The sequence below is a fragment of the Uloborus diversus genome, chromosome 5, assembly GCF_026930045.1.
Source record: "Uloborus diversus isolate 005 chromosome 5, Udiv.v.3.1, whole genome shotgun sequence".
In the NCBI taxonomy this organism is placed as follows: Eukaryota; Metazoa; Arthropoda; class Arachnida; order Araneae; family Uloboridae; genus Uloborus; species Uloborus diversus.
Window position 1 is genome coordinate 181,908,731 of NC_072735.1, and position 13,734 is coordinate 181,922,464.

General features: G+C 36.5%; 1 protein-coding gene across 1 annotated transcript in view; it reads left to right on the forward strand.

Annotated features, from left to right (window-relative positions):
- Positions 1–13,734, forward strand: part of LOC129223323 (mucin-2-like) — a 75,735-nt gene that overhangs the window by 49,761 nt on the left and 12,240 nt on the right. The window contains exons 2-8 of the mRNA XM_054857889.1: positions 852–979; positions 2,000–2,096; positions 3,045–3,100; positions 3,205–3,252; positions 4,485–4,584; positions 9,272–9,323; positions 9,420–9,518. Of these exons, the coding sequence (XP_054713864.1) occupies positions 868–979; positions 2,000–2,096; positions 3,045–3,100; positions 3,205–3,252; positions 4,485–4,584; positions 9,272–9,323; positions 9,420–9,518 (564 nt within the window). The 5' untranslated portion in view covers positions 852–867. The remainder of the gene's footprint in view (positions 1–851; positions 980–1,999; positions 2,097–3,044; positions 3,101–3,204; positions 3,253–4,484; positions 4,585–9,271; positions 9,324–9,419; positions 9,519–13,734) is intronic.

The following is a 13,734-nucleotide window of genomic DNA, read 5'->3' on the forward strand; positions in this document are numbered from 1 at the left end:
GCCAAATTTCCTGAAAATCGGCCGAACGATCTAGGCGCTATGCGCGTCACAGACATCCAGACATCCTTCGGACAGAGAGACTTTCAGCTTTATTATTAGTAAAGAAGATAAAGATAAAGATAAAGATTAGCGTGGTAAATTGATTCATATAGATGTGTGGATGAAATTTTGTTGCAGACTTTCTGTGTTTCATATGTGCAATCTTTATTGTATTTATTTAACAAAACTTTGTTGTAGTTTTTTGTTGAAATATGAAATAAAACTGCTCTTTATTTCCCTAAACGAACAGAAATGGTGCGAGTGTCTCTTTATTTTAAAATGATGTGGGAAGAAGCTGCAATGCTTTTGCTAAAATAATTTTATGAGTCATTCTCCTGTCCTGGTTTAGCGCCTATGAGTGCGGTGATGGAATACCATTTTTTTAAATATCCCATAAAATAGTAGGTTTTTTTTTTTAATCTGTTCGTTTTTTTTTTATATCATATTGTTATTTTTTTAATCGAGCCCCTATCCCTGCTTCCCTGGATTTGACTGTCTTCCTAAGCGTGTTGCTTGTTGATGTTGTGCGATTGTAAAGCTTGACCACGAAGAGATGGCGGATGATCTTGGAGCGGAAACATCATTTGTATCATTTGTAATAGGTTGTTTTTTATTATTTTGTAATAGTTAGGGTCAGCGAGAAGCCGCCCCTTACTACTCGCCGCTTTCTGGCTGATTTTACCTAATACAAATGATACAAATGATGTTTCTGCTTCAAGATCATCCACCATCTCTCCGTGGTCAAGCTTTACTCGAAGCCACTTATTGTGTCTGTTTTCTGTCACTTATCGTTTGTGTTTTGTGTGTTGCAGGGGCTGTGGGGCGGCCATGCAGCGCGCCCGCCGGCTGCCCGTGAGTGCCCTCAACCCGCACTTCACGTGCGTGCTCTGTGAAGGATACATCATCGATGCGACCACCATCACAGAGTGCGTGCACTCCTGTAAGTAGAACTCACTCTTTTCTCTCTCTCTCTCTCTCTTATCGCAATGAATTGAAATCCATTTTCACGATTAAATGAAGCAGTTAAGAGCTATTATCGCATCGACCCAGGGTTGTTTTTATTCAGCCACTTGTTGAGTCGCCCGGTTTTGCACGGTCAATTTCGAAAACAAAATTTATGTCAGGTGGCGCGTGTTCAACAATCAGGCTTGAACAAAAAAAAAATCTAAAATTTCCGACTGATAGCGGAAAAATAACCAAAAAGAAAAATTTTTAAATCAGCTGATTACAGGAAAAACCTCAAAACAAAAGAAAGAATTTTATTTGTTCACAGTCGAGAAAAAAATGGCAACAGATCTTTCTTCTCAATGATTTGATTCGTGTTAATAAAATGTTTCCCCCCCCCAAAAAAAAAATCGTAATAACGGACCATTTTAATTTACGAATAGACGTTAAAACTTCAGGAATGTTTGATTTAGTTACTTTTTATGAAAATATTCGACACCAAATAAACGACAAAAAAAAAAAAAAAACTTCTCGATATTATTTTAACAAACAGAAACGAAGGGTCGCTACTTTTGGCAACTGAGACTTGACCTTTTAGTAGCCTTTTTCAATGAAATAGTCGCTTGTTGACGGCTGGCGACCGTTAAATTATAGCTTTAACTGCTGTATAACAAAAGGCACACAACACATTAAACATAAATAACATTCATGCATCACCTTATAACGTGTGGAGCAATTTTGAAAACTAATTTTTTTCCTTTTTTTTTTTTAATCGGGTTCATTATTTGTGCTTTCTGTATTTATGTATTTATTTATTTTATGAATGATAACTTGTTCAATTTAAATTACCTTTAAATGTAAAGAAGGTAAACCATTCCCCTTTCGGTATCTCTTGTTTCTTATGCAATCGGTGGAATATAAGAAGTTCTCTCTCTCATTTCTAAGCAAAAATAGTTGCGTATTTTTTTCAAAAATAGTTGCTTACCACAATGTTTGAATTTTCATCTCTTTATAGTTTGTCGAACGTGTATTGTGAGGTACTTGGAACACAACAAGTACTGCCCAGTCTGTGATGCACAGGTACACGAGACGAAGCCATTACAAGGCATTAGGTATGTAAACTTGTTTTGTGTCATTCATTGCTATTACTGTTATTTTCCCCCAAAACAATTTCCTGCTGCGCAGTCTTATGTTTCTTGAAAAGGCAAATGATATAAGTGAAAGTTTATCATCTGTATCTTTGAGGAAGAAGTTAAAAGTGAATTTCGTGCAAGTGCGACGAATGTTTTTAAAATTGGAAAAAGAAAGAGACAATATTTAAAGCCCTGCTGGATCTAAATGCCAATTATGCGAAATATTATATAAACAAATCGTTATGAAAAATTAGTACACCTCAAAAGGGAAACAACATAACATGTTGCTGCAATTTCCTCAAAATATGGTTTTAGACTATTTTATACTAATCTTTGCAAAACTTGGTATGGGAGTTCAACTCCTAATACTTTTTTCCTCAATGAGTTTTAACGTATTAGACGAAATTTTGAATAATATCTGACTATTTGGGCATAATTATTACATAGTTCAAAAGAGCCTAGGGCCCCTGCACTTTTGTTTGTTTTCATTGAGCCTTGTCGATTGTCGTTAACCACGAAGGCATAAAAATGTAACTTGATTTTTTTTCTTCATGGATCGAAATGAACGGTTAAATACGGTAATTATTATCTGTAGCATGCTCCCTCCCCCCTCTGCCGTGACGTCACCATAAAAAAATAGATCTGTATTAGATTCAGGTATCGTCAAATCGTCAACATGCGACGCAATATATTAATCAAAATATTCCAACTCCATAAAGCGAGTCGTTCTAAGTGAAAGAAAAATCCAAAATTCCGTCTTCATCACACGAACCTCTTAGTGAGTTAAGCAAGAAAATTGACGACGAGTTCTGTACTGATATCAGAAAAATACCGGAATTTTAATCTCATTCAGTTCTTTTTGTAGTCATAATTTCTTATGACTATTGCTGCTCATTGCAATTAACTCCAATTCTTTTTGTCTTCCAGGTTTGACCAAACTCTACAAGATATTGTATATAAATTAATTCCTGGGCTATATCAAAGTAAGTAAAGAGTCCTGTTTTCGCTCATGAAGTTGCCATCTAATGAACGTTTTTACAATTTATTTTATGTTTGCTTTACTAATTAATGACATTGTCTTTTCCAGATGAAATGCAAAGGCGGAAACAGTTTTATGCAGAGCACCCCGAAGCCGGTATGTATCATGTTCTGCAATATTGTTGTAGGTATTTTGTCGAAAATTGAGAATTCCTCATTGTGAGGGTTACTAGTTATGCTGCTGCAATGTATTTTATAGTATTTAGCTCTAGGCTCGACAGACACCAGCTCGTCTAGTTTTTTAACGCTAGGTTTGAATGTTCCAGAGTAAAACATTCTGCACAGCTGTTCCAGTACATTAATTAGCACCTACTAAAGCTCTAAACAAGGAATTCTAAATAGTATAGCCACTTGCTACCAAAGTCACAAAAAATTGTAGCCACTTTTGTAAGCATGTATTCAGCGGCTCTGTGGCAGCGCAGAAAGTAAATGATAATAAACTATTCACTATTAAAAATATCAACAACAAATTAAAATGTTATGAAACTCTACAAAAAAAAAAAAAAATAGATTTCACTGGATGTATTTTTTCCGAATTACGTAGGCTAGGAGGCTTCGACAGATTTACTGAATGAGACGGATAACAGCAGGGTAGGATCGGAAGCGTGTTGTCGTAGCGCGATATTACTGTTAATGGTTGGTTGTGTGTGTGTGTGTGTATCATTTTTGGCGACTGGGATTTGATTCTTTGGGTCTTCCGTTGGCGACTGGCGACCGCTAATCTAGAGCTTTAGCTGCTACCCCAAATTTACCGCCAGTTTTTTTTTTTTTTTTTTTGCATGCCTGTGATTTTCATTATTTTTGAAATAGAATACTGTAATTTATTTTATCTTCGTCATTGTTTTCAGTAGTTAATTGCGATGTACAATCAGTATTTAAAAAAAAAAAAAAAAATCTTTTTTTTTTTTTTTGTCTGGTTTTTACATGACCGAGAAAATTTACTAGAGTTTTTACCTTTTCTTCTTTTGCTACAACATGAAATCGTCTAAAAAAGGATTTAATAAAAATGTCAAAAGAATGAAAACTCATTCCGAGAAAAAGAACTGAAACTTTTCTCGGACTTTTTCATTCGACTTTTCTTCACTGAACTATTAAAAAGATTCTTAAAGATAGTTGCACTACCATCTTTTAAAAAAATTCTTTTCCACAACCTCTTTTGTGTTCATCATTTGTTACAAAAATCTTACGAAATGAATGCCACTGTCGATCGTCGAGGTTGTGAAGGGTAATTTGTTAAATGAGTAGGTGGCAACTTGCATGGTCAGCAGATTTAGTATTACAGTAGGAAATGACCTGTGCTGACTTGTGTTTCTTAATGTCTCGTTGCAGCCGTGCATTGTACTTCCGAGGAACGTGGCGAGGGGGCGGAGCAGAAGTTCTTCTATTCCCCAGACGAGACCATCAGCCTCACTCTGGAACACCGCAGCGGGTAAGTTCCATATTTGATTTCCTTTAAAATGGTGAAAGAGTTGATAACGAGGTTTTGAGCCTGAATCGTAGTTGAGTGCGATGTAAGAGATTTAAGCTCTGTTAAAGGACTGGTGATAATTTTTGAAAATCTCATTCCTAATAAGCAGCAAAGCGTTTACTTTATTAAAGCATCAATGAGCAAAAACATTGCACACGCGTGATTCGGAGTTTACAAGAAAGAAATGCAGAAGCAGCTGACCATGACCACATGCAACTTCCAACATGAGGAACTGTGCAGTGTTTTTTGAGGCGTTGATTTTATCCTTTATTAATTCCTAAGTCTTAAACTAATTCATTCTGATTTCTAAAGTATTGGCACGCTTCATTTCTGAAAAGAATAAAACGTTTTCGGGTGAGGAATTAATAGTTGCTCATTAATTTTCAACTTCTTTATCTGGTGCTATGCTAAATGTTGTCTTTCAACTGCGGGAATAGTTTTTGTTGAAGCAAAAATAATTTAGCTTATTATCATTGTTCATAAAATGTGCAATGTCTCGTAGTTTAACATTTAAAAAAATCTTTTTCTGCCACGACTGGTTTTCCAAAGAAGATTGCCCCATTAATCCTATACATCTGAACCCAAATTAGTGTAACTTCATATTCGACTCATAGACTGCAATTTTTCTTTTTTAAATAATTCTTTTATTCATATAAACGATTACGCGGAACGAAATGTAAGTTTTGTGACACTATCCTTTTTTTTTTAATAGAAAAGTTGTCTAAATTTAGCTTTAGTAAGATTAACGAACGTTAAAGCTAGACGTTGGTTGTGATATGCACAAGTTTTTAGTCATTCTGGGTTATTTGAGAACGATATTTTAATAAGAGATAGATGCACCTGCTCGTGTTGCTGAGTTCCATATTCATTGTTGTTTGTGAAGCGGCTTGGTAGCAAAATATGGAAATTGCTTACGGTCTTTTTTTTTTTTTTTTTTTTTTTTTTTTTTTTTTTTTTTTTTTTTTTTTTTTTTTTTTTTTTTTTTTAAAGAAAACATTTTATTTGTACTCTGTTTTGAATTTCGCTATATATGAACCGGAAACTTCGAGAAACAGGGGATTTGATAAAGTTTTAGAAATGTAGTATACGAACAGACTCAATTAGTTCACCATTCATATTAATTTAAAATTCTTCTTCATTGATATTGTTGGATATTTTACTGTATTTTGTTCCACAGTTGCTGTGGTAAAAAAGATCATTAACGTTCTATATCATTTTTCAAGCATTCGCTAAAATGATGGTGTAGTCTGAATTTAAGATATGGAGATTTCAGGAGGAAATTTTTCTATGTAAATATTTGGAAACGTTTAATTTAAGCTGCAGACTCAGAAAAAATCGAAAATTTTCCAGATAATTCGACTGCTATTCAAAAAGAAAATCAAAGTCACCAATTTGTCAGTACCTGATAGAATTTTACTAGCTCTAGCAACGTCAAATGTTTCCGAAAATACTCTACAAGGAATTCCAATAAAAGGACTATCATCAATTTCTCAGGTTTGAAGCAGATCAAACAAGTTCTACCGTTCAGTTCTTCCAAAAATTGTTCTCAACAGATTCCAGATGTGCAAGTTGGACAACACTCCCGTACACTATGGTGTTTGGTAAAAACTTTCCGTTATCTGACCTCGCCACACGTGATATGTGCATGCATCCTGTACACCCCATTTATCTTCACTCTGTTGTGGACCGTAACGACATCGTTTCTTTCGTCCCGAACCGGTTTTCTGGCCTGTTCGTTTAGTCTTGTCGTCGCATGCGTTCCGCTGGCTTTTTGCAAGCATGCACCACGCGAAGTAATTTTTCGTGGTATAGATGGTGAAGAATTTTTCGGTTCTATTTTTATTCTTGTAACTTTATTCTTCATTCTGACTAATTTCTGAGAAAAGTTATTGAATATCTGTTTCTACACACTGTTCATGGGGTGCCCCATGAACGGGAGGTCACTGTGACCTTCCACTTCGGCAGTTTTTGTCCGACGATTCCATGGGTGCCCATAGGGGGGGGGGGCTCAAGCACCCCTTATAAATTAGAACTTCCTTGCTTTTAGTACTTTTTTCTTTGAAAAAATGTAAAAACATTTCTTCTCCAGCCATTAATGAATAATTACAAATGTCAAATTTTAATAATTCGTATCTGTTCTGATATTGGTTTCCAAGGGGAAAATATCCTGCTAAATTGTGGCGAAAATTTTTGAGCTCCCCCTCCCACATAAAAATTTTGCACATGGGCATTCATGGATGATTCATCAACGCTATCGCGATTCGGCGAAATATGGAATTTCATTTGGAAAATTATTATCATTCCTCGAGAATTGGAGCTCTATTCGGCAAAATTTGAAGCCAAAATGACCGTTATCAAGTTTTCATTCAAGAAGATTAATTAATCCTTTCGTGAGTAAAAAACGCCTAAAGAAAAAAAAAGAAATATTCGGGAATGCATTTTACACGCGAATAAAAGTTAAATAGTGCATTTTGTTGAAAATGTAGAAAAATACAATCTAAATTTTAGCATAAATTTCGTCAAAAGTAAAAATTTGCATAAAGTTGATAAGAAATATACAAGCAGTTGGGCCTCACTTATGCAACACAGCTCATACAAGTATATACCGTGCACGGAAAATCAATCAGGAGTTAGGAAGAAACGACGGGGAAATGAATGTTGAGCATTTAGGGTATCCAAAGAAATGTTTTCAGTCCGTAAAGCTTTTGTGATGAAGAAAAGGGTTACTTGATTCGGTTCTCGTTTCCACTTGCTGCACAAGACTCGGGTAGTTGTTTTCCCATTAGCGTCTTCAAAGCATCTTAGCACATTATTGGACCGGATTTGAATGACCTTCGTTTGCCCTAGTTCGCATAACGAAACACGTGTCAATATATTTAGTCAAGGCTAACCCTTTACAAGAAGTTCACGAAAAGCAATTAAGAGATGGTGTGAGAGGTACCTATGTACAAAACTCGGTGATTCTCTTAGAAAAAATATCTCATTTGACGAAAGCCTCTAGGATTGTCTTGACCCACATTATGTTTCAAACTTCAACGGACAAACGTTTGCACTACATTATTTGGTAGAACTTGCCTCAAATATAAGGCATGTTTGCCTCAACATGGGCAGACCTCAAACTTATGCCCAGGGCCTCTAATATGAAAACTCCAGTTCTTGTTGCTCGTTTTTTTCCGTCATTTAAATGCTTCTTGTTGATTTTATAACCAATAGAAAACTAGGTTCGGTTGTTTAAAAAAAAAAGGTCCTGGCTTGAACCACGGCTTGCCAAATCGTTTTAAAGTAGCCAATGATGAATCAGGGAGTTGCTACAGACAACATCTGTCAGACTATGGGGGCAGAAAATAATCGGGGGAGGTGTCCCATACCGGTTTCATTTGACCCAAGCTCCTCCCAGCGAGTCCGGCCCAGAGAACAATAGGCCCGAGCCCCGCCTCTGCAAGTCGATGGCCCGCTAGAGGTCACCGGGTCGCCCGCGTGACGTCACGATCGACTCGACTGGGGGAGGGCGTGGTTCTCTTTGTCGCGGTTGGCTGCCAAGCATAGGTTTTTTCTTTTCCTTTTTTTTTTTTTTTTGTTTGTCTGTCATTCCCCTCTCATGATGGTGAAAGTGCGTTGGAGGGGTGATTTTTTTTAAATTTGTTTTCTTTTTTAATGTTTTCTGCTTGCCGTCTTGTACTCGCTTGTTGTTTAGATGTGGTTGGCTGATAACTGTAACCGTGACGGAATGATATGAATACACGGATTTTTTCTGGCTTTTATCGCGCTTACCAGTTTCTAAACAGATGAATGACAGCATTTTTAAAAACTTACAAGCTGTAGATTGGAACGGTGCAATTATAGTTTTGGCAATTCAGCATTCAAATTGTCAGCATTATTTAAATAGATTTTCAGTAGTTTTTTTTTTACTGTAGGACAAAATATGTCACACATTAAAAGGTTAAAAGTATCTCAACTTTTTGAAGAACAGAAGTGGGTTGGGATATTTCGATAATGGGGAATCTGGCGATATTTCTTTATTGGCATCAATTTTTGGCTCCAGCGCCTGCGCGAGATATATTTTTCTTTGCAAATCTACTAAACAAAGAGATCGGAAACATCTATTCACATAGGGTTACTATAAAGCAGCAGGGTTACCAAAATAAAATTATTTACGCCAAAAATGAAACGACCGCGCCCGATTCCCTATTATTGAAATATCCCCAAGTGGGTTTATTTCTTTTTTTTAATTTCATTATCATATTCTCTGTCTCATTGAACGCTTTTTTATTCGGTCTCAATATCTTTAGATTTTGCTGGGGGTAAAAACTGCGTAGCAGTCAGGCGAAAAAAGTTTAGGACTTACACACATCTTATTTCTATAAACGAGCTGCCAATCTGTCACTATTTCACGTAAAGCATAGATAGAATATAATACCAGATGTCCTGTTTCTATTTTCTCGGAACCGATATTGATCCTGGAATTATTCTTTGAGTTTACGGATTATACACTTGACCAAATTCTAAAAATAATGTTAGTTGCTATTTTTGTCGGATGTCAAAAGCAGTCGCGACTGCTTTTGACTTGACGCGTATTAAATCATGTCATTAAGTCATCCACTTAATCTATAGTAATTTTTACTTCAACTATTTTCATTTATTTTCTTAGATCTAAAGACGGTGTGGTGGATGAATCTTCTGAGACACCTCCCGGCGAAAAGGTAAATAAAATTCTAAACATTTTATACAGAAGTGTGACGTTCTGTGAATGAAATAGTCTTTGATCTCGGAATTTTTTGTTTTTTTACTTTATCTAGAATGCCACGACTCGGCATTTGAATTGCCCAGCAGCTCTCGCCGTTTCTCAGTTGAAAAAATTCATCAGCATGAAGTTCAGTCTTCCACATACGTACCAGGTAAGATACTTTTTTTTTTTAACCGCGTGTTTTTATCACGAAAAACCCCACGATTGTAGTGAAAGGCAAAGCAAGTGCCAGATAACTTTTTTTTTTAAATTAAATTTGAAACTAAATAGGGTTTAAAAATGTAAGCAGCATCTTACAAAAAACATACTTTTGCAAAAAAAAAAAAAAAAAAAGTAAATTTTGCAGCTTTGTGCTTTTTTAGCGTATGCAGTCGCGTCTGTTTATGACGAAGCCTTATTTTGCGTAGTTATGACTGTTGTAAATTGTAATATCTCCAATCCTCCTCCATGTTTTAGTGTTAACTACAGCCGCTATACATACAGGCCGGCGCATTAGCTTTAGTTTAGCCATTTTGGATCGGCTATTTCATTGTTGCGTAACTAGGGTTACCAGAGCAAAGTTTCAGGTTTTGCCAAATTGGTCAAAAGTAATATTTTATTCAATAAACAATCCACGTGCCACTAATACAGCAAAACCTGTCTAGAACGATACTGTTGGGACCGAAAAAACTAGACAGGTTAGTTATAGACGGTTTGATTCTTCATTCTGAAATTTTGCTGGGACCAAGGAAAATATCGTTATAGGCAGGTTTATTGTTATAGACAGTATCGTTATACACAGGTTTCACTGTAATTGCTCGCAGTGAAAAATCACCAAACACGATAACTTGCCAGAAAATACAACCACTCAAATACGCGTCCGATTCAGAATGGCTGATTTGACATTTTGCTGGGGTCAAAAAAAAATGTTATAGACATATTATCGTTATAGACAGTATCGTTATACACAGGTTTCACGTATAGGGGACTGTACTACTGTAAAAGCACTTCTTTTTGCGAGATCATTGTAATCGCGAAAATATAAGCCTCGCGAAATATTTTTTTACGGCGGGTTTTTCCATCACCTGGTTTTTCACCTTTCGGGTTCTGTTCATATAACATTTGCGAAATTTTCATCTCGCAAAATACTCAATTTCCTTGCGCGAAAACGTGTCCGTTTACAGAATTTGACTTTTTACAACGAAATTTTTATTTGGTCCCTTCGACTTAATTAGAAACGGGATTTAGTTATTATTTTTAGTTTGTTCTATTTAGTTTGGCAAGTAAAATTTTTAGAGGGGAAGTGCATTTCGTTTCAAGTTTTAAGAAACTCATTATTGTCTTAACGTCGTGGTTTTTGTGACTGAAGGAAAATTTGGAGTAGTCAAGGAATTGGAAACGAGCTATAAATACATTTTTTCTCGCTTTCTCAGAAGAAAAATGAATCTGTATGAAACTTACAAATTCGCTTTGGAAGTAAAGAAATTTACGGTCTTATTCACTAGTCGATTCCACCCTTCGTCCAAGCACCTGAACCTTCTGATTGTTTGAAGAAGGCTTTATAAACGGCACGGCGGTTCGAATCTCTAACTGACGGTTCGAAATGATCAGTGAATGAGACCATTAATTGTCAGCATTGACTTAAGGATTAGTAACCGAAGACAAAAAAATATTCAGTGCATTAGCGCAGCCAGAATTTTCTTTTGTGTGTGTGAAGGATAGACAAAATGGCTCGAGTTCTGGGACCCATAGATGGAAAATGTAAACGATCACTGAGCGCTTAGCTGCTGTGCAGACGCATTTCCTGTATATATGCATCGCCTGGTAAATGTTGATTAATATCAATATTAAACATTATCTTCAAAATATGTATATTAATGAAAAGAGTTCACCTTTTATTTTCACAGATAAATGATTGAAAGAGAAAGACATTGTCTCTAAAAATTTTGCCTACACACTTTATATTGATTTTCACTCTTGCAAAATAGTTTTGAGTTGTGTGCACCTTTATTTTTATCTTACTAAACTATGCTAGGAATTAATTCTTCTCCTTGGCCGTATTTGAACCTTTGTATAGTATCGTTAAGTTCACTAATGATTTTTTTATGGTTAGAAAATAGATATCGAATTAAAAAATCACTCACGATGATACAGTCATTTTATGAAAGCTAAATAATTTTTCCTGCTTATTCGTTTTTACTAATTTTAATAATGATTGGATTCATCAAGTAATGGCACATCGAAGTCGCTTAAATCCAAAAATACATCTGGCATTTTTCTTTGTTTCTGCCCTTTGACGTTCTTCATGTCTATTGTATCATTATATCCGTGCTCTATTATGTTCTGTTGGCAATTTCCCTGGGTTCTTTTCAAACATTCATGATCTTCTGCAAGCAGAGAAGACCATTATCTGTTCCGACAAACGTTTCGAATGGCAATCTGTCTTATCAGGAGAAGAGGGCTCGGGTAGTGGGGCACGTTTGCCTTTCGGGTATTTCTAATGGTTGGATCGTCTTTGAAAAACACTCCTTATTGATCTCAAATGAAGGTTCGTGACCCAAAGTTGAAAAAATTCGGAGGTACTTGGGCACTTTCGGAATTAAGTTTTTGAACTGTTGATTTTTCAATGGTACACTGTTAAAAGGCGCTCTCAGTTTAAAGTTAAAAAGTTGTAGTCCCAGGGGCACCTCTTTGAAGGGGGAGGGTACCACAAGGTGCCATATGCAACCCACAGTTTTAAGTGTTGTGAACTTGAGAAAATATCACCTTTCGAATTTTACAATCGCGATGTAAATTGTTATTCAAAACTGCATTTTGAATGAGATCGAAGCTTCTTCACGTTTACATTTACGAATTCAGCTCTAAAGTAAATGGTTTATTAAATAAATGCAATTGTAATTAAAAAAAAATAATATCTATTAATAAAAGTCTGCCTAGAGGCGGCGTGGAGCTAAATTCGGCTTTGTGATACCCTTCCTAAGCGGATCACTTTAATTTTTACTAGTTGTTCCCGGACCACATGAAAATTACTCGTGGATCACAGGTTGAGAATCACTGCGTTAGATTAACAGTTACTTTCCATACGTAAGATGAATCGTTGCTTTTTGGAACATCGCGGTTTATTTATTTTTTTTTTTTTTTAATTTTATTTATTTATTTATTTTAATGTCTACGAACAACCACGATATAACGAAGGACGAAAATCGTGCATTTGAAGGGTTGAAGCTGAGGTCCTATCGTTTTCATAACCAAGGGTGCCCACCTAGGGGCCCATCATGGCGCAGAATGTGCCATTGAAATTTTTAGGGGGAGGCTCTTGCTTATTGGGGGACTTTGTGATATTTAGGATGGGGGGAGCACCTCTGTCATAACTCAGAAAGAAAGGAACGAACTGCCTAAATTTTTCGCCATTTCGGAAGTTACACAGCACCGATCAGAACCTGAGAAAATAATTGCTGCCATTCCACTAGGTAGCAAAGTTAGAATGCATTTATATTTTCTCTCTTTCTCTCTCTCTCTCTCTCTTTGCTCTCTCGGTCTCTGCCGAAGATTTTTTTTATGAAAGTACTGAAAAAGCATTATTTGATTACTTATCGCAGCGGTGTGCAACGAAGTGAAGTGACTTCAGAAAACCGGGCAGTACGTGCTGTTACGTGAAATGATTCCATGCAGCAACTCTTTTTGCTTTTTTTTTTCTTTCCATATTTTTTCCTTTTCCTCGGCGGGTGTCCCGCCCCCTCGTTCGTGCTCTCCAACCGATATACACATTTAGAACTCCAAGGAAAGAAAGTTTCTGGGGGTGTTCGGTGATTAGAACTGCGGATGGAGTGGATTCGATGCTGAGGGATGGGGATTTCGGGGAGGAAGTGGGCGAATCGAATTTCTCGTTGCCATGGCGACGGCTCCTCCCCTCCCTCGAAGTGATGTATGGGGGCGAGAAATGATTCAGAGCGCTGCTGTTGGAGTGGGGAAGGAAAATCGGTCACATGTCCCCGGTTGTGAAAGGAGCAGCGAATAATTATTCTTAGAGCCCTTTCCAAAGTAGGGTTTTCTAAAAATAGACCAGTGATGCTTCGGATTTTTCGTAATCTGCCCGAAATCAGAGGACTTCAAGCTAGATGCTTACTGCCCTGCTTGAATTCGAAAAAGTATTGTCGACTTCTAAGTGAGTTAGACATGATGGAAAGTAAATAATTGAAGAGAATCTGGAAAGCAGTGGGAATATGTATTGATCGAATATGTTCTTTGTTCTGTATGTCTTTCAACGCAACAGGAATGAGAATCTTTCGTGGTTCATCTCCCCCCCCCCCTTATTACTATTTTTTATTGCTTCCTCCCATTTCCGATTTTCCTGAATAGTAAAGCTGAAATTTAAATTTTCAGAAAAG